The following is a 21,944-nucleotide window of genomic DNA, read 5'->3' as shown; positions in this document are numbered from 1 at the left end:
CATGGGAAAATGTTGAGTAATGTGTGACAAGAATAGGGGAGGTGCTTTGGGAATGTTGGTAATGCTGTTCATTGATTTTGGATTAGTTAAAATTTATAAGTATTTATTGAGTTGAACATTTGTATGAACTTTTCTGATGTACAATTTTAAAAGATGGTTAAATAAACAAAAACCTCAGGATACTATTTGGCATTAACTAATAGTTATTGCTTGATGACGTGGGAAGAAGTAAATAGAACCATCATGTGATTTGTACATGAAAGGAACAGAAATTTTCAAAGCACTGGATAATTGAGGATGAGAAAAATAAAAGAATCCATGGTGACTCATAGGCTTTGAACTAAAAGAATTACATGAATGGTGGTGTCATTTACTGAAATGGGGCAGATGCAGGGAACAATGGTTTGGCAAGTTTGCAGGTTGGGATGGGGGAAAAGGGATCAAGAGTTCTGTTCAGGACATTCTTAAGCTTGAGATTCCTATCAACATAGTCTCTTTAATCCATCATTGTCTAAACTCTAGTGTCTCCTTGCCTGGGCTCTACATAATAAACTTCAAGGGCTGTTTCTGTCTTCAGAAGGCAGAGAACTGGTGGCCTCAGGGGATCGGATTATGTGATCTTGTTTGCTTTTTGCTTCCTAAAGGCTATAGAACAATTAGATCTCTTAAGCGTTATATCAAAAACAGTGACCACACTATATAAGAACTCTCAGAACACAAGCATGGTGGCCAGGACATAAATCACAAAATAAAAAGCAAGTTTTATGAAAGAAAGTTAAGTCACTTTTGAAGAAACCACGATGTTAATGTCAATTTTTTTTCATTAACAACAGATACAAATTTTCATCACTAGAACCTACCATCAAAGAGCCTGTCAATAATGTTGTAACCAGCCCGAAGATCTGATAAAGAAAACTCATAAAATTTGGTCCAACCCTATATAAAGAAAATTTAAAAGTATTAAAGAACTATAAGCAGTGTTCAAAGATACACACACACACACACACACACACACACACCCACACCAAAGTCCTTACATAACTTAAAAACAATGTTCAATACACGCTAAAAATCCAATTCTGACAATTTTTAATAAAATAAACAATGAAGCTAAAGTAATAGTCATATTTTAAAACAAAAGTATTTATCTCCATAGCATGGAAAATACTTTATAATACCATAAAGCTGTTATCATTGAAATATGTGGCAATAGAGGTATAGAGGGAGAACAAATTGGCATAGTAAATTTTGAGTCTACATACTTGGTACACATTTAGTTCCCGTAATTTTAAAACTTTATTGTTGAAAGTATTTCATGTCCCCTTTTTTCTCCCACTGACACTATTGATCTCCCCACTCCAAGCCTCCACCACCGTATTATCTGTGTCCAAAGGTTATGCATATGTGCATACAAGTTCTTTGGTTGATCTCTTCCTACACATCCACCCACCACCAGCTTCCCTCTGAGACTGCACAGACTGTTCCATGCGTCTATGTCTCCAGATCTATTTTGTTCATCAGTTTATTTTGTCCATTAGATTACCATATGAGTGAGGTTATGTCTTTCTCTGACTGGCTTATTTTGGTTAGCATAATACTCTCCAGGTCCCCCTCTGCTGTCTCAAAGGGTAAGAGAGCCTTCTTTTATACGGCTGCATAATATTCCATGGTATAAATGTAACACAGCTTTTTTATCCACTTATGTATTGATGGGCACTTGGGCTGTTTCCAGATCTTAGCTATTGTAAATTGTGCTACTATGATCATAGGGGTGCATACATTCTTTCTGATTGATGTTTCGGGTTTCTTAGGGTATATTCCTAGAAGTGGGATCACTAGGCCAAATGGTATTTCCACATTTAATTTTTTGAGGAAATTCCATACTGTTTTCCACAGTGGCTGCACCAGTCTGCATTCCCACCAGCAGTATACTAGGGTTCCCTTTTCTCCACATCCTCACCAAAACTTGCTGTTTGTAGATTTTTTTTATGGTAGCCATTCTGACTAGTGTGAGGTGGAACTTCATTGTCGTTTTAATTTACATCTCACTGATGATTCTGACTGAGCATTTTTTCATACGCCTCTTGTCCATCTGTATGTCTGCTTTGGAGAATACATGCTAAAAAATCCACTTAGGCCCTTTGCCCATTTTTAAATTGTCTTACTTTTGTTAAGTTGTATGAGTTCCTTATATATTTTAGATATCAATCCTTTATCAGATGTGTCATTGCAAATATGTTCTCCCATCCAGTGGGCTCCCTTTTCGTTTTGCTGATGATTTATTTTGATGCAGTCCCATTTGTTTATTTTCTCCTTAGTTTCCCAAAATCTGTGCTCTTGAGAAGGTACTTGGACGCAGAATATGTGGGATTTTCAGTAGTTTTTAGACCTCCAACTGGATAGGTCAAATAAATATTTGGCTGTATAAGCTGAGAGCTTAGAGAATTAGTATGAGTTGGATGTATAAATTTGGGGATCACTATTTGGATATTGTGAAAACAAAAGAGACTTAAATTACACTCACTAAGTTATATCCTATCTATATATTTAAAAGGCTAATATGCAAAGTGTCCCCTCGGGAGTTCAACAGGGAGACTGGGAGTTCGATTGCTCGCTATGATGTGATGTGTGCTGACCACCAGGGGGCGGTGCGGAACATAGTGGGCAACCAGTGGTGGCAGCGGGGCACTGAGGGACTGAGGGAAGAAGGAGGCGGGGAGGTGGGAAGGCAGGGAACCTGATTGGCCCTGATCGCTGGCCAGGCCTACGGACCCTACCTGTGCACGAATTTCATGCACCAGGCCTCTAGTAACATGCATAAAATAAAAGAAGTTAATTCTGCAAACCAAATATAACCCTGCAATAAGTAACCAATAAATAATCTTAGCAAAAAATAATCTTTTACTAACGTGAGAAATAAAACCTGAGTTGAATTAATAGTGGATCTTTACTAATGAAAGTTGGCATTTAAGAAAAAAAAAGCAAAAGCAAATGAGGAAAATAAGCAAAATAGAGAATTTATAGAAATACATATCTGTATGACCTGGTCTCTATTAATTAATGGTATTCTCTTTATTATTTGCTTTAACTCCAATTTTATGATTTTCATGAGATCAAATTTAGAGTGTTAAAAATATGCCATTTTCAATTTGTGTATATGAAAGTGAATTGCTATATTATCTATTAGGGGCATTTGGTATTTATAATATTTATGAATTTTAAAAAATACACATATATTTTGACCCAAACATTTCACATTTAGAAATTGGCCATCAAAAACAAATGCCAAAAGAGGCAAGTATAGGCAAGTATTTTGTAATAGCAAAGATAGAAAAGAATACACATGCTCAATAAGCAATATAAAACTGCTCGAAAATACATTATTGACATAATGAACATAAATATTTTTAAATTAAATATATATATATAGGCACTAACACTTAAAAATCTCTAAAATGCATTGGTTATTAAAACAAGCTACAGAACTATATTTGTAATGTGCTGCCATTTGAGTAAAAAAGAACATGAATGTATATAAATACATAAAATATGTTTGTATATTAATTTAATACTTCTTAGGGACACCCCAGAAATAGTGAAGAGTTGATGCCCTGGGAATAGATACAAGATAGCAGGAAGACAGAATGGGGAAGTCTACAGTTTTTTAAATATTTTTATTGATTTCAGAGAGGAAGGGAGAGGGAGAGAGAGGGAGAGAGAAACATCAATGATGAGAGAGAATCTTGATCGGCTGCCTCCTGCATGCCCACTACTGGGGATCGAGCCCAGAGCCCACAACCCAGGCATGTGCCCTTGACCAGAAACGAACCCGAGACCTTTTAGTCTGCAGGCTGACACACTATCCAATGAGCCAAACCGGCTAGGGCAGGAAGTCTAAATTTTAATAGCAAACTTTTTTGTAGGTTTTTAATTTGTAGTATATCACTTAATAAAAAATAAAATCTAATTTCATTTTTAAAATACAATTTTTCTTTTTTTAAAAAGATATATTTTATTGATTTTTTACAGAGAGAGGAAGGGAGAGGGATAGAGAGTTAGAAACATCGATGAGAGAGAAACATTGATCAGCTGCCTCCTACACACCTCCTACTGGGGATGTGCCCACAACCAAGGTACATGCCCTCGTCCAGAATCGAACCTGGGACCATTCAGTCCGCAGGCCGATGTTCTGTCCACTGAACCAAACCGGTTAGGGTGAATTTTTCTTTTCTTAATAAAAGTGCATCATTATCACTATACTTCATTTGTCCATCAGGATTAACTGATCCATTAGTGTGAGGGAAAATGTCAGAAAAATTAGGGGTAAAGGCTTTAGGCAGTGGTTTTCAACCTGTGGGTCGCAACCCCTTTGGCAGTCAAATGACCCTTTCACAGGGCTTGCCTAAGACCATCCTGCATATCAGATATTTACATTATGATTCATAACAGTAGCAACATTACAGTTATGAAAAGCAACGAAAATAATTTTATGGTTGGGTCACAACATGAGGAACTGTATTTAAAGGGCCAGAAGGTTGAGAACCACTGCTTTAGAGAAAGGTGGGCCTGGCCATTTCCAACCTTTGTATTTTTTTAGGTGTAATTCCTTCAGCAAGCTAATTATCATTGAGATCCATTGTCTTATTTTGTAAAATGAGAAAATTAAGCATACTCTACCCATAAATGTAGTATGTAAATTATATGAATTAACACACTCCTGTTATTTGCTACTTCATGAGTTTGACAAATTTCTGACAGACTATGTGTTAAGCACTTTTGAACATACACTATTTCATTTAATCCTCACAATAAAGATAAGCATAATTATTATTCCCAACCCAAGTCTGTAACTTCATAACCTATGCCCTGATATTGACATGTACCTGAAACAGCGAGAGGGAATAAAAAAGAGGCAGGTAGAGAGGGAAATTTGAGGAAAGATTATTTGAACAGAAGTAGACAAAGTTGAAAAAGGAAGGGAAAATTTTAAAGATGAAAGAATGATGCAATTGGTGGCTAAGATAGGCATTTGACAAGCAGGACAAATCACTGGTACCAGCTAGGGCTGCCATGGCAATGTGGTCTGCATGTGGTAACAGGAACAGCTAGGGCCTATGTGAGAAAGAGCTTGATGAATTCAAAGACCATAAAGAAGTCGTGTGTGCCTGAGGTGGAAAGAACAAGTGGGAACAGGGGCCTGAGAGAAGGTTGAAGACATGGGAAATTTTTTCCTTTTGGACCATGGTAAGAAATGTGCATATTTTCCTCCAAATACAATAGAAAGATATTTGGTGGGTTTAAGAACAGCAACAAAATAATCAATTTTATATATTAAAAAATTCTGGCTGCTAAATGTAAAAAGTTAGAAGAGTTGGAAGGCTATTTTAGAAAGTAGTATAGGTGAGAGTAGATAAGGCTTAGAAAAATGGGAAGGAAATATGATGAACTTTTAGAAAGTACTAGTAGAATCAATAGGACTTGATAATGAACTGGATAGGGAGACTAAGAAAACAAACTCAAGAACAATCCTAGGTTTCTTTGGAAAATTGGACAGATACATGCAGGAAACTAGACCACCAATTTACATCATATACAAGAATAAACAAAAGGTGGATAAAAGACTTAAATGTAAGTCGGGAAACCATAAAAATCCTAGAAAAACCTTAGGCAGCAAAATCTCAGACTTCTCTCATAGCAATATGTTTATCGATACATCTCCTAGGCCAAAGGAAACCAAGGAGAAAATAAACAAATGGGACTACATCAAAATGGAAAGCTTCTGCACTGCAAAATAAACCATCAAGAAAATGAAAAGGGAGCCCACTGTATGGGAGAACATTTTGGCAATGATACATCTGATAAGGGTTTAATTTCCAAAATATATAAGGAACTCATACAACTTAACAAAAGGCAGGCAAACAATCCAATAAAAAAGTGGACAAAGGACCTAAATAGACACTTCTCCAAAGGAGGACACAGATAGCCTAGAGACAAAATAAAAAGCTTCTGCACAGCAGAAAAAACAATCAACAAAATGAAAAGAGCACAGTGTATGAAAGAACATATTTGGCAATGATACATCTGATAAAGGGTTAATATCCAAAATCTATAAGGAACTCATACAACTTAACAAAAGGAAGACAAACAACCCAATTAAAAATGGGCAAATAACCTAAATAGACACTTCTCCAAAGTGGACATACAGATGGCCAAGATACACATGAAAAAATGCTTAAAGTCACTGATCAGAGAGATGCAAATGAAAACAACAATGAGATATCACCTCATACCTGTCAGAATGGCTACCATCAACAAATCAACAAACGACAAGTGCTGGCGAGGATGTGGAAAAAAAGGAACCCTCGTGTACTGCTGGTGGGAATGCAGACTGATGCTGCCTCTGTGGAAAACAGTATGGAGTTTCCTCAAAAAATTAAAAATGGAACTGCTATTTGACCCAGTTATCCCACTACTAGGTATATATCTTAAGAAAGCAGAAACAGCCCTGACCAGTTTGGCTCAGTGGATGGAGCGTCAGCCTGTGGACTGGAAGGTCCCAGGTTTGATTCTAGTCAAGGGCATGTACCTTGGTTGTGGGCACATCCCCAGTAGGGGGTGTGCAGGAGGCAGCTGATCAGTGGTTCTCTCATCGATGTTTCTAACTCTCTATCCTTCTCCCTTCCTCTCTGTAAAAAATCCATAAAATATATTTTTAAAAAAAGAAAGCAGAAACACCAATCAGAAAGAATATATGCGCCGCTATGTTCACAGCAGCACAATTTACGATAGCTAAGAGATTTGGAAACAGCCCAAGTGCCATCAGCAGATAAGTGGATAAAAAAGCTGTGGCACATCTACACAATAGAATACTAAATGGCTGTAAAAAAGAAGGAACTCTTAACATTGGCAACTGTATGGCGGGACCTGGAGAGTATTATGCTAAGCAAAATAAGCCAGAGAAAGACAAGTGTCAGATGGTCTCACTTATAATATGGAATCTAATAAACAAAATAAACTGATGAACAAAATAGATCCTGAAACATGGAAATATGGAACAGACTGACAAATATGAGAGGGAAGGGGAATGGGAGGGCAGGAAGAGATTAACCAAAGAAATTATATGCATATATGAACCCATTCATACAGACAATAGTGAGGCGAAGGCCTCGGGGAGGGGGGCAGGCAGGAGTAGGGTGAAGGGGGGTCAATCAGAGTAAAAAGGAGACATCTGTAATACTTTCAATAATAAAGACAAATTTTTTTAAAAGTAAATGAATATCAATGCCTTTTATCAAGAGGGATATGCTAAAGAAAAAGCAGGTATGGGGAATTCAGTAGTTGATCTTTGAGATACCTGTTAGACATAAAACTATAAAAATTATGCCTAACAATCACTGAAGGCTTATGATGGTTAATTCATTGTCCTAAACATTTTAATTCAAAGAAATATGAACTAGACTACTATATACAATTCAGGAGATTAACATAATAGATTATGAATCAAGAGCCACATTATGAAGTAATCCCAGCCATTTATACTAAACTTAAAAAATATATATACAACTTATAATATATCCAAGACTAATCCTACTTACCTGTGGAATATAATTTCTTCTCTCTTGACATGCAGCATGAAACCATGCAAAACTGAAGAGAGCATTAGCTCTATGTAGATTACCATTTTTGCTAATTTGCTCAGGAGTCCAAGATTCATAAGTACGCATTAAATTCTTCTTTAAACCTGGAGGTGACTAAAGAAAGGACAATAGACATCATATTATTTAAAAATAAAGTAAAACAAAATAGTATTTAACACATTTGAGAACATATTGTAATGAAAAAAACTTTACAGCATTACCAACTTGACTTAAATTATTTTATTACTGTGTTATTTCAAAATGTACAAATATAAAACTCCTTAGACCTAATAGTTCATCTCTAGTATAAATCCAAAATAATTTTTGAAATTAAAAAACCCTATAAACCAACAATATTCAAAATAACCAATTAAGTTTTATATGATCATTAAGGTATTTGACTGAAATGATTTCCAACATAAAAATACATACAAATAATTCAACTAATTACTTAAAGAATGTCTGCTACAAAGAACAGTCATTCCTAATTTTAAAAAATCATACACAAATACAGACTATTTGAAAAATAACAAAGTGAAAACATTAATATGTCAAATTATGAGTTAAGAACAAGGATATACTCCACTACAATGTCAGAAACTTAAACTAATTTCAATCCTTTTCATTGTTTTTTTTTCTTAAATAAAAAATTGTATTTAAAAGTAAAAGAAAAATACTATTGATTTACTAAGTACATATGCAAATTTTCACTTTTAAAATGAAAATGTTGCCCTGATTGGTGTAGCTCAGTTGGTTGAGCATTGTCCCATGCACCCAGAGTTTGCCAGTTCAGGACACATGTCCCAGTTGTGGGCTCCAATCAATGTTTCTCTCTCTTTCTTCCCGTCACCCCTCCTCTAACTCTAAAAATCAATAAAAACAGATTTAAAATAAATAAATTGAAAATATCTGTTTATGATACATTTATAAAATATTATCATAGAATAGGCAAATTTTTCTGAGAACTATTCAGTAAAACAAGAGATTAGCCTGGCTAGTGTGGTTCAATGGTTGAGTGTCAACTCTTGAACCAAGAGGTTACTGGTTCGATTCCTGGTCAGGGCACATGCCTGGTTTCCGGCACAACCCCCAGAGGGGGACATGCAGGAGGCAGCCGATTGATGGTGTTTTTCATTGGTATTTCTATCTCTCTATCCCTCTCTCTAAAAAAAAAATCAATAAAACATATTTTTTAAAAAATAAATAAATAAAACAAGAGATGAATAGGAAACTGAACCACCACTTGGAGTTTTTAAAGATACTATTCTAAAGATTAGGCAAAATGTATAAGTTATATATAATTTTTAAAAATCATACACAAATACAGACTATTTGAAAAATAACAAAGTGAAAACATTAATATGTCAAATTATGAGTTAAGAACAAGGATATACTCCACTACAATGTCAAAAACTTAAACTAATTTCAATATTAATGCAAGTAAATATAGAGCAATTAAGCATTCAACATAAGAAATCAGCAAAGACAAATACAAATCTAAGGAAAGCATTAAGAAGGAAAAAAAAAATAGCAAATTCAGTGAACAGAAAAGACAAGTATGACAATGGTTATTTGAAATAAATTTTTAAAAACACAACTAATCAAAAAAGAAAAGAAATGTAACAATTTTTAAAAATTATAATTATGTGTGCATATATATCGCAATAATTTTGAACATAATGCACTATGATATTTCCTAGCATAAAATTATCTACATTGATACAACAAATAGCAAACTCACAAGTGTTTAAATAAAACGGAAAATTTTTAAGAAAATGTAATGAAATTACCTCCAAAATAAGATCTTGGATAAGGCTGAACTTTAAAACATTCAAGGAACATTTTTCCTAATATATTAACTCTTCATTAATTGAAATATTTACTGTGTTCTTCCTACATTCCAGGTATTATATGATAAGAACAAAAAAAGAAAAAAAATAGATCCCACCCTTATAGCTCATGCAACCCAGTTCTAGAATGTAGTTTAGTAGCAGAGTATAAGGGGAGAGTGGCTGGAGAAGATTCTGCTGTATTCTACACTAAAAAATGGTTAAAATGATAAATTCATGTTATATGTCTTTTATTATGATAAAACAACAAAAAATATAAAGTAAAATTGGAAGAAAAATTTAAATGTATTTTTATAAATGCCATCATATGATATTACATATTTATGTACTAGAGGCCCAGTGCACGGATTCCTGGGTCCCTTGGCATGGCCTGCGGGGATTGGGCCACCAGCAGTCCAACTGCCCAGGCTCCTGCCTGCTGCTCCTGCTCATCCCAGTCCTGCTGCGCCTGCTACCACCACTGCTCGGTAGGCTCACTGCCACTTCATTGCAGTCTCCGGCTGTGGTGACCAGCCGTGAGCCCTGCGTCTGGCACCTGTTGGTCAGCTGAGTGGTACTCCCGCTGTGGGAACACACTGACCACCAGGGGGCAGATCCTGCATTGAGCATCTGGCCCCTGGTGGTCAGTGCACATCATAGCAATCGGTCAAACAGTCAAATGGTTGCTTAGGCTTTTATATAGAGAGATATTATACCTCACCTAAATGTAAAGGGAAGTTATGCATAACAGACAGTTGTTTACAGAGCTCTGGAAGGCATGTAGAGATTGCTGCACTTAGACAACTAGTGGTTCAAGTTTTAAATCTTACCTCATAGGTTATTTTCAAACTTGACTGTAATAAAATAGGAGTAAAGTTGGGGTGAACTTCTGCAGTGAGCCAAAGACGAAAGGTATCTTTTGGTTGAAGAGTATTCAACTCCTTGTTTATAAAACAACAACAATAAAAATCTACTTAAGTACATACACAAATTTCCATTTTATAAATATACTATTACTAAGTAATTTTTTTACTAAAATCTTTCTGTGATATCCTGATATATTTCTTCATGTTCTGATTATATTTACTTTAAGTATACATCTTCTCTATTATTAGCTTGGATAAGGTAAGAATTTGGACCTAAACTTAGGCCATCAGGCTTGAACTCCAAATTCTGTCACCACTTGTTATTTGACCTTGGGTTCTATGAGTTACAGCATTGATAAGCAAGGATACTAGTAGTACCTACCTCATACTATTAAGAAAAACACTTAAGCCCTAACGGGTTTGGCTCAGTGGATAGAGCGTCGGCCTGCGGACTGAAAGGTCCCAGGTTCGATTCCAGTCAAGGGCATGTACCTTGGTTGCGGGCACATCCCCAATAGGGGGTGTGCAGGAGGCAGCTGATTGCTGTTTCTCTCTCATCGATATTTCTAACTCTCTATCCCTCTCCCTTCCTCTCTGTAAGAAATCAATAAAAAAAAGTATTAAAAAAAAGAAAAAGAAAAACACTTAAAACTGTCTAATACCAAGTAAGTGCAAAGTAAGTATTAGCTATAATTGCTGTGCCTAAGTTGATAGTCATCTTTAGGCCTTCAGATTCTCATTGCTTTAGTTCATGCTTCCAGGAAAGTTGTATAGTGATTAAAATGTATCAATTAGTGTATCATATTGCATATGATAGAAATCGAAAACTTTACCAAACAAATTCATCTGTCCATGCTGCATGCTTTACACTATTCAATTTTTTATGCCTATGTCTTTACTCATCATATGCTTTCTGCCTGTTATTCTCTTTATAACCTGATGAATTCTTACCCACTTGTCAAAATATAATTTAAACATATCTTAGGGGAATATCTTCTTTAACTCTTCACTACAACAATCCTAAGCAGAATTAATGAATTAATTTTACATTCTGTAAATTATCTTCTATAGTATGAATCACACTACATATTAATTACTAATGTGTTCTCTCTCTTCTAAACTAAGTTCTTAGAGAAAAGGTACAAATTTTTATGTAACCAGTACGCAGGACATTTCTTGGCTTTTTTCTGTACTCAGCAAGTGTTTATAGAATGAATTAATGAATATTGATAAATACTGATACCTCTAAAAATATTGATAAATACTGGTAGCTCTAAAAAAGAATGAAGTCTAAAATTATTTTAATAAATACATGTGTAATACTAACATTCATTAGTAATGTGAAATTTTAGAATTAAGATGACCAAAAAATGGCAAAAGAAGTGACCATAAAAAACATTGTTCTTGCTTAAAATCCTATGAAATAAAATGTGCCTATACCTAATAATGATTTAAAAATGTAAAGTTTTAAAATGTAAGTTTTATAATGTCAAACTATAAAGCTTTGCCTTGGGTTAGCATGTTTTGTAAAAAAATTAATAGAAACAATGTATTTGTGACATAGTTGGATAAATAAATTTGTAAATTTATATCCAAATAATTCATACAAACTTCCCAAAAGAAAAGTAAATTTTTACAATTTTTTAAACTTTTGTAATATAATCTACCCTATATACTTCAAAAATTCTAATTAAGTAATCACTTTAATTATATTTTATACAAATTAACAGCTATCAATATACTGTTTAGAACAGAAAGCAAGATTCTAGTATTCACAAGTCTTCTTTACACATTTTAAAACATCATTCATCAGACATAAAATTTATCTTTTCATACATTAGTAATTTTTACAGAATATTTTATTAGTAATGAATATTTAAATATTGATATAAACAGCAGTTTCAAAATCTATACGTTTTGTTGATTATAAGTGAAGAATCATCATGTCCATTGATTCATTTACTCCGTCACTAACTCGTTCCTCAAAGATTTATTGATTACCTATGTTGCGTAAGGTGCTACAGCTGCTATCTTATTAGGACTATACACATTTTTAACACATCACACAACTCTGCTAGGGGCTCCCTCAAGCTACTCTATTCTGTTTGATTCTGTTCCAAATAATACTTCTCTCAGATTAATTAAATTAATTAATTATTAATTCCTCTGCTAAGGACCTGCTTTGACTATGTCCAAGGACAAAAGTTCCAAGCTCTTTGCAAGGTTCTCAGGGTATTCCGGAACCTAGCCCTTCCCTAGACATCTTAACTCCATTGCCCCACACTCCCCTACCAAGCCCGTCTAGTATATCCAAGGACAGCTTCTTTCCCTGTACTGGGCATGAACATAATAGTCGTCGAAGTTGATCTGGGTTTGCATTTAAAACTACCCAGCAATTTGTTTCATCTTAAGATAATTTTCATGTTGGGGCCCTTGAGTTAAGTGAAATGGTTATTTCAGATTACATCATGGTTGTCTTAGCAACTAGGTTGTTTGTTCTACAGGTCTCTCTGACGTGTCTACATCTTTTCTCCCCATACAGGCACAACAAAACAAGAGCATAAAGAAAAAGTTATGTTATATATGAATAGATATACAGTCCTTAAAGCACTTCCTTATTTTTCTTCTGAAAAAAATTCTTTAAGTCTCCCTTCAGTCATGATTATTAATTTCCTGGCTTTCCTTAAATGCCTTTAAAAACACATTTTTATTGACTTCCTACTAAAAGATCCATCTTGGTTTGTACAAATGTACATATTTTAAAAGAAAATACTTAACAGATTTCAAATTTCTCAAATACTAATTTTTAAAATATCATAAATAATGCATGATATATTTTAATGCTGATGTCCCTTGAATATTACTGAATTGTGTATATTAGATGTACAGGGTATGCCCCCAAAAACGTATATACACTTTAACAGCTGATAAATCAATTTTGAAAATGAAATGTATTTTAATAAACACTGCCTTTGTAATTATTCAAAGTTTGTATATACATTTTTGGGGGGACATTCTATATTATTTGTACATCTATTGAATCTACCTTTTCCAGAACGGGCAGCCAAGATACCACAAGATGTAAGTTTTTCAAACAGAGCCAATCTCCATTCTGAGCACATTCTTTAAGCATTTGAATTGCTAAATCAGCTTGACCTTGACCCATGGCAATCTGCAGAAACAAAACAAAACAAAAAACTAAAAAACAAATCTGATAACATGTTGTAACATGCAATCAGGGTTCTCAGTTTTTAATAGAATATATCAGACTCCATAGTTTTCTATTTACTAAAATATATTATTATTATTATTACAGGTTTGCAAGCTATAAAACAGTATAAAATAATTTAATAATCTTTTGTTCCTTATCCCACCATTTCCTGTAATTTTTACCCTCTCAAAAGAAAGGCCTTAAATTTTATTTTTAATGTAACTATAGTCTCATCAAATACTTGGAAATTTACTTCTCTGAATTTCTCCAACATTGCATATATTTGACTCTCAACCTACTGGTCTAGCTATTTAATTTTCTCATTCACTGGCTGGCCTTTCATCATCTAGCAAATCCTAACATGTCAGTGAGCCTCAAGACTACACTCCACCCTCTGCTCCTCTATTGTTTCTCAGAGAGAGGAGATAGGAGGAGAGAGGAAATGAGAAAAGAGGAGGGGAGAAATTAAAGGAAGAGAGGGAATGAGAATCCTGACCTCACCGGAATTCCATTCTATTTTTTCAATCCCTTTAGTCCATCTGCACTTAGAACATTCATGTAGTAGAAGAGGCCACCTTATACAGTAGAAACTTCATAGCATTGAAAGTATTTGAGCAGAAGCGGTTTGACTCCAGATTGTATTCAGCACTTAAGATTTCTCTATTATTAAAAGGCTTGGACAAGGTGACTACTTCAGTCTAAGGTTCTTTAAAATGTAGTCAAGAATCTAATAGGGCTACATGCCTCTTACCATATCAAGTCTAAAATACTCCATGTTTTTTAAGGACAATTAATATAATACTTGTATATTAATATAGCTATATCTGTGTACATATGTATATACTTTATACATATATTGGGAATCCTGGCTCTAATACTTTACTAGGTACATAGTCAAAACATTTATATAAATGGCAAACTATTTTAGAGAGAGAAGGAGGGAAGGAGAAAGAGAAAATTTTGTTTTTCAATTAGAATATAAAGTCTTTGAGAGTGGGAACAATGTCTAATTCATTGCAAACTAAAGCATACAATAAAACAGGTAATAAATACTCATTTATTTTTAAAAAATATTTTTATTGGTTTCAGAGAGAAAGGGAAAGAGAGATAGAAACATCAATGATGAGAGAGAATCATTGATTGGCTGCCTCCTGCACGCTTCCCAATGAGGATCAGGGCAGCAACTTGGGCATATGCCTTGACTGGGAATCAAACCGTGACCAACAACTGAGCCACAACCAATCGGGCTTCTTTTTTTTAAATTTCTTTTTTTTATTTTCAAGGTCTACTAGTAACCTGGAACTAGCAAATAGGAGGGATGAAACAAATACTGGTTGAACTGTTTCAATGCACATACTAGTTTGCCATTTATTTAGTTTTTTGTTTTTATTAATCCTCACCCCAGGATATTTTTTCCTTTGATTTTTAGAAATAGTGGAAAGGAGGGATGGAGAAGAGAGAGTGAGACAGAGAGAGAGAGAGAGATAGAGAGAGAGAGAGAGAGAGAGAGAGAGAAACACTGATGTGAGAGAAACACATCGATCGTTTGCATCCTACACATGCCCTTTATCGGGAATCAAACCCAGACCCTTCAGTCCACGGGCCAGTGCTCTCTCTATCCACTGAGCCAAATCAATGATGGTTAGTTTGCCATTTTAAATGAAATGAAGTAATGTACAACATAATCAGAGTAAAAGGACATTTTGCTGAACTGAAATGGTAACTCAAAATAGAAAATTCAAAAGTTTCCATAAGTCATAAGTTATGTGAAAACACCTTAAAGGTTCATGAATCCTTAGGAGATATTGTAAGAAAAAAAGTTTTAAAGCACAGCAGGAAAATGAAAAGCACACCAAAAGAGAAAAACACACCAGTTTCTTAAATAAAAAAATAATTTGCACTAATATGTTATTAGGCTTAACATATATATGTTCAGCATAGTAACAAAATTTTTAAATAACAGAAGTATAAATAAGTATATACATATTTAAAGGTTCTCCTACATTAAACAATTTTGCAAGCTCAGTACACAAAACTCAAGAAGTTTAAATACTCAAACCTACTGTGAATGCAAATAGTTTTATCTTTCTACTAACAATGCAACCTATAGAAACAGGCTCCCCTTCCTCAAGACACCTTATTGATAATTGAATACTATTCTAATAAGTATGTTAACATAATAAGGACTAAATAAAATTTTCTAAAAGTTAGACTGTGCAAAATCTGCACAACTGAGCCTAACTGATATTTTTCCTATCATCTATTTATGTTCCTCATAACACTCTCTTCATTTTTGGTTGCTGTGAAATATTTGCTTTTTAAATCATTATTATTTTCCCAATGAAAAAGGTTTATTTATTCATTTGTTAAAAATTGAGGGTAAATCGATTTTCAAACTTGCATGCAAACTGAACTGAAAAAAGTAGGTAATCTGAACAAATTAAATCTTCTAAATATACCTCAGAAAAAAAATGATATTATATTAGATAATTTATTTTAAATTTATGTACTTCTTTTATTTCAGTTTTTGTAGGTAAATATTGTTGTGATTTGTTGTAATAGTATACTAGTAAAATTTTAAAAATTATTCAAATGTAGTCAAATATATTAGTTCCAATTACTGCTATAACAAATTACTACAATTTAAAGCCTTAAAACGAGACAAATTTATTATCTTACCAGACTTCTGAAGGTCAGAAGTCCCACTGGTCTAAAATCAAAGTGTTTGGTTTGAAAAGGAAATTAGTATTAAAAGGGCTGTTCTCTTTCCAGAGCCTCTAGGAGAGAATCTTCCCTGCCTTTTCCAGCTTCTACAAGACCCCCAGATGTGTTTGCTCTTGGCCCTCTCCTCCACCTTCACAGCAGCAGCATAAAATGGCATTTCTCTGACCTTTGCTTCTATCATCCCATCTCTGACCTTCACTTGATCTCTTCTGCTTCCCTCTTATAAGAACCCTTGTGATTATATTGGGCCCACCTGGATGACCCAGGATAACCTCTCCAAAATTAACTTAATTACATCTGCAAAATTCCTATCACCATGTAAGGCAACAAATCAGGAAGTGGACACTTTGGGAAAACTTTATTTGGTTTACTAAAACAAAACATGTCTGTTTCACTAATAGGATCAAGTACGGTTAAAATCAGCAGGGTAAATGCACTCACCTGATGATAACACTCTCCACTTCTTTCAGCATTAGCAAGTTCTTGCAGTTCCTGAGAAGGATCAGCACCGGGAGAAATAATGATCAAGATGGGTTCAATTTCTAGTGTCTCCTTGTACAAACGTTTGAGATTTAGAGGAAGTGGGGACAACTCTTTCAGACCTAAAAGACATATTAAAGAAATTTAAAAATAAAATGGTCAGAGAACTATCTATTAAAACTAATTACATAATATATAACAGAGAGTAATTACATGAATTATAATCCCATACATATTAAAGTTTTCACCCTCTAAAATCATTCACACACTAGTAATAACTAAGATTAATTGAATACTTAAAGTGCCAGGCATTTTACTAAATGCTTTAGATCCTTATCATCTAATCTTTCCTACACTACAAGGTATCTCAGTGACCACATTTAACAGATGGAGAAGCACAGAATCAGCATTGTGGTCTTAATATACATTTTCTCCCTACAGGAGATGACCCAGCCATCCATCCACACAGCTTTCCCTTCCTGTATGTGATAACAGAGCACCTACTCTGTGCAATGCATATGGGGAATCAGATTTCTACATGGTCTGGTAAACAAGTTCACTGTTATGATATAGGATAAAGTTACTTCTTATGTACATGCATTAAGATAAGAAAAAGTGGCATAGAATGAAAAGAATGTCTAGTTTGCCCGACCAGAATGGTTCAGCATTGACCTATGAACCAGGTGGTCAAGGTTTGATTCCCAGTCAGGGCATATGCTTGGGTTTCGGGGCTCTATCCGTGCAGGAGCCAACCCATCAATTCTTATCATTGATGTTTCTATCTCTCTCCCCCTCTCTCTTCCTCTCTGATATCAATAAAAATATGGTTTTTTAAAAAAAAAGAATGACTAGTTTACAGATAGAAATATATAGCTCTCAGTGTACATTTGCTAGCCGAGTCCAAATCACTAAAACATACAGTCTTGGTTTTCTTAACTATACTTGTGGCAATGTAATAAGAGGTATTTTCATTCATTCAAACATTCATTTATATAGGCACAAACTCAATACACATTCAAGACCAATTAAATGCACTGCCTGATAAAATATATCAAAGTCTTATAACTGTGCCTGGCCTTTGATTAATTTAAATGACAATAACCAATGTAATAAATAATTTAGGATATGAATGCAGAAGCATGTACAAGGTCTTTCATTTTGGCTGCTGATATTAAAAACTGGGGGAAAGACATCAAGGAGTCTAACTGAGTAATTTCTGGTAGCCTTATAATGCAATTAAAGTTACAAAAATGGAGATTTACTGAAAAGGAAATTACTCAACAGAGCAGACAACATGATTCCATATTGGAATGTATACACATCTATGGGTCTAAAAAGAATAGAAAAATATATGTAAAAATATTAACCATGATTATCTCTAACCATGATTAACCATGATGATCTTTATCTTTTGTTCTATATCTTCTCATAGACCTCTAATTAGATGTATTGTGTGATAAAAATGTCAAAATATATATAAATATATTTCTCATAAAATAACTATGAACTAAAATGTGTTTTATTTGGAAAATATATGCCAATATATTTAAAATTTTAAATGTGGATTACCATATCATTTCTTTTTTAAAAAATATATTTTATTGATTTTTTACAGAGAGGAAGGGAGAGGGATAGAGAGTTAGAAACATTGATGAGAGAGAAACATCAATCAGCTGCCTCTTGCATACCCCCGACTGGGGATGTGCCCGCAACCAAGGTACATGCCCTTGGCCGGAATGAAACCCGGGACCCTTCAGTCCGCAGGCCAACGCTCTATCCACTGAGCCAAACCAGTCAGGGAACCATATCATTTCTTAATTTAACAAATGTAAACTGTAAACTCCATTAAGGCAGGAATCATATCTACTTTGTTCATCATTTTCTATCCAGAGCCTACTATAAATTCAATTATTACTTCTCTGGTCAAAATTCCAGAGAAGAGAAATACAGGAGCAAAAGTATAGTTACAGTTGTTCATATGGAAAATAATACAATAATTAATAAATAACAATACAAGAATAAACTCTGTTTCACGTTCTCACAATGGAATTTGCCCCACCCTGTATATGTTCAGTTCATTTTATACAACATTTTAAAGTACTGAAACACTTTGGATTAGAGAAAAAAGTCATGAAAAATATCACACCATTTAAGATAACACAGGTGATACATTCATGTTACTTGGAATTCTCTGTTAGCCATTCATCCCACAAAACTCCAATAAAATCTCCACTGCATTTTAAGTGAACTGATTCTGTATATAATTAACAAAATCTTTGGTTTTATTAACTCAAGTAATTTTGACTCATGATACCATTATAATTGCAGTGTGAATCATTCAAAACTATTTAATAAAATTAAAGAGCCCAAAATCTTCATTGCACTGTGAATTATCATGGTATAGAACTACTTGTAAATCACTGATGTTATAATCTGACCATTCCTCTGTAAAGTAAATCACTTATTTTGAAAGAAAAATAAAAAACTAAAAATAGTTAAAGAAATAATGTAAACCTTTAACATATCTTACTTAGGTAAAATATTGAGATAGTAAAAAAGAAATAATTTGCAGTTTAAAAAGAAGAGACTATAACTCCTGCACTTTTCAAGTACCTAAATAAGTAGAACATTAATATAAAACTATTACAGGTGGTAGGTATGAGATTCATTCTTCCTCATTCATCTCATCTTCTTTAACAAAGAGACTAACAAGCATCCGATGTACAAAATTACTCTTCCTTTATTGGAGAGAAAAGACAACTCTAAAAATGTACCACTAACATCAATAAAAAGAAAGACAATCAGCAATCAATATCTAACTGAATATGTATTAACCAAGTGGGAAAATACTCTTTAAAAAAGGAATAATACTCAAGCCTAAAAAATAAACAAACCAACAAACAAACAAAAAACATTTATGGTAGGCAGAATTCTAAAGATATCCCTTTCAAGATTCCTATCCCTCGGTTGTTCAATTAAACACTAATCTAGGTATTGCTGTGAAGGGACATTGCACATGTAAGTGGAGCAATTTAATCACTTGGAATCTTAAAAACAGAAAATACTTCCTCCAGCTAAAGTCAAAGTGATGAAGCGAAGAAAGAAGCAGGAAAGGTGAGCCAGACGAAGAGATCAGAGATGTGAAGCATGAGAAGAAATCAATCTGCCAAGTCTGGCTTTAAAGCTGGTGGAAGAGGATGACAAACAAAAGAATGTGACTGTCCTCAAATGACAGAAGTGGGAATGGGAACCCCAATCCTACAACTGCATGCTGTTGAATTCTATGAGGAGCCTGAATGAGTTTGGAAATGGATTCTTCTCAGAGCCTCCCAATAGCCAATACCTGGATTTAGCCTTGGGTGACTTGGAGCAAAGGAACCAGGTGAGCCCACCAGCCTTCTGACCTACAGAAGGCTGTTGTTTTAAGCTAATTTATGATCATTTATTACAGATGCCATAGAAAATGAATGTCCTTCCTTTCCTCTTATACACAGACCTCACGAGACAGGTTGAGCTATGGAAGCAAGGTCCCTGGGACTGGGATGGGTTGCAAGCATGAATAAGAGATTGTAAAACTAGGAAAATTGCAAGGCTCAAAAAGGCTTTTTGGAGAACTGTTGAGAAGTTTCTGATTCCTATAGATACTGCAGCACCTTCCAAGAACATGTTTTGTAATACTTAAATACACAAAGCATAATACTTTGCTCAGGAGAGTTAGTAACAAATCAAAATTAAATCAGAATTTAAAAAGGCATAATCATTGCATTTGGTAACAACTATTTTCAAAAAAGTAATGTTGCAGATTTGGCTAGCACATAAGGCTTGATTTATAGGAGTAAAGTGGCATGCCTAAAAGATTTGAGGAATGCTCTAATAACTTAAATCTGTAAATCAAAACTACTTTCATTAACATATTTTTAAAATAACTATTTTAAATTTATAGATTATAAAAAAGGATTGCTAAAACTTAATAAAAATCTTTCCATGTGAGTGATTTTTTTTTCTTTATTAAGGTATTACACATGTGTCCTTATCCCCCTATAGCCCCCCACTCATGCCCTCACCCCTTTGGTGTCTGTGTCCATTGGTTAGGCTCATATGCATGCATACAAGACCTTTGGTTGATATCTCCTCCTTATCCCCACCCTCCCCTACCTATTCTCTGAGGTTTGACAGTCTGATCGATGCTTCTCTGTCTCTGTTTTTGTTCATTATATTCCACAAATGAATAGATCATGTGGTATTTATATTTCTCTGACTGGTTTATTTCACTTAGCATAATGCTCTCCAGTTCCATCCATGCTGTTGCAAATGGTAAGAATTCCTTCTTTTTTCAGCAGCACAGTATTCTATTGTGTAGATGTACCACCGTTTTCTAATCCACTCATCTGCTGATGAGCACTTAGGCTGTTTCCAGATCTTAGCTATGGTGAATTGTGCTGCTATGAACATAGGGGTGCATATATCCTTTCTGGTTGGTGTTACTGGTTTCTTGGGATATATTCCTAGAAGTGGGATCACAGGGTCAAATGGAAGTTCTATTTTTAGTTTTTTGAGGAAACTCCATACTGTTCTCCACAGTGGCTGTACCAGTCTGCATTCCCACCAGCAGTCCATGAGGGTTCCTTTTTCTCCACATTTTCCCAAGTACTTGTCATTTGTTCCTTTGTTGATGATAGCCATTCTGACAGGTGTGAGATGGTACTGCATTGTAGTTTTGATTTGCATCTCTCGGATGATTAGTAACTTTGAGCATGTTTTCATATGTCTCTTGGCCTTATGTCCTTTTTCAAAAGGTATGTATTTAGGTCTGTTACTCATTTTTTGATTGAGTTGTTTATCTTCCTTTTGTTAAGTTTTATGAGCTCCCTGTAAATGTTGGAGATTAAACCCTTATCAGTGATAATATTGGCAAATATGTTCTCCTATTCAGTGGGCTTTCTTGTTGTTTTGTTGATGGTTTCTTTTGCTGTGCAGAAGCTTTTTATTTTGATGTAGTCCCATTTGTTTATTTTCTCCTTAGATTCCACTGTCCTAGGATGTGTATCCGTAAAGATATTGCTACGAGAGATGTCTAAGATTTTGCTGCCAATGGTTTCTCCTAGGATTTTTAGGGTTTCATGTCCTACATTTAAGTCTTTTCTCCATTTTGAGTTTATTTTTGTGTATGGTGTAAGTTGGTGGACTAGTTTCATTT

At 34.4% G+C, this 21,944-nt stretch overlaps 1 protein-coding gene across 3 annotated transcripts in view; it reads right to left on the bottom strand.

Moving 5' to 3' along the window:
- Positions 1-21,944, bottom strand: part of DYNC2H1 (dynein cytoplasmic 2 heavy chain 1) — a 305,024-nt gene that overhangs the window by 85,684 nt on the left and 197,396 nt on the right. For all 3 annotated transcript variants that reach the window (XM_059707923.1, XM_059707921.1, XM_059707922.1), the window contains 5 exons: positions 16,709-16,869; positions 13,379-13,504; positions 10,297-10,407; positions 7,596-7,751; positions 861-936 (listed from right to left, as the gene is read on the bottom strand). In XM_059707923.1, coding sequence (XP_059563906.1) covers positions 861-936; positions 7,596-7,751; positions 10,297-10,407; positions 13,379-13,504; positions 16,709-16,869 — 630 coding nt within the window. The remainder of the gene's footprint in view (positions 1-860; positions 937-7,595; positions 7,752-10,296; positions 10,408-13,378; positions 13,505-16,708; positions 16,870-21,944) is intronic.

This window comes from Myotis daubentonii, chromosome 9 (genome assembly GCF_963259705.1).
Source record: "Myotis daubentonii chromosome 9, mMyoDau2.1, whole genome shotgun sequence".
Taxonomy (NCBI): domain Eukaryota; kingdom Metazoa; phylum Chordata; class Mammalia; order Chiroptera; family Vespertilionidae; genus Myotis; species Myotis daubentonii.
This window is presented reverse-complemented; position numbering and strand designations above follow the sequence as displayed.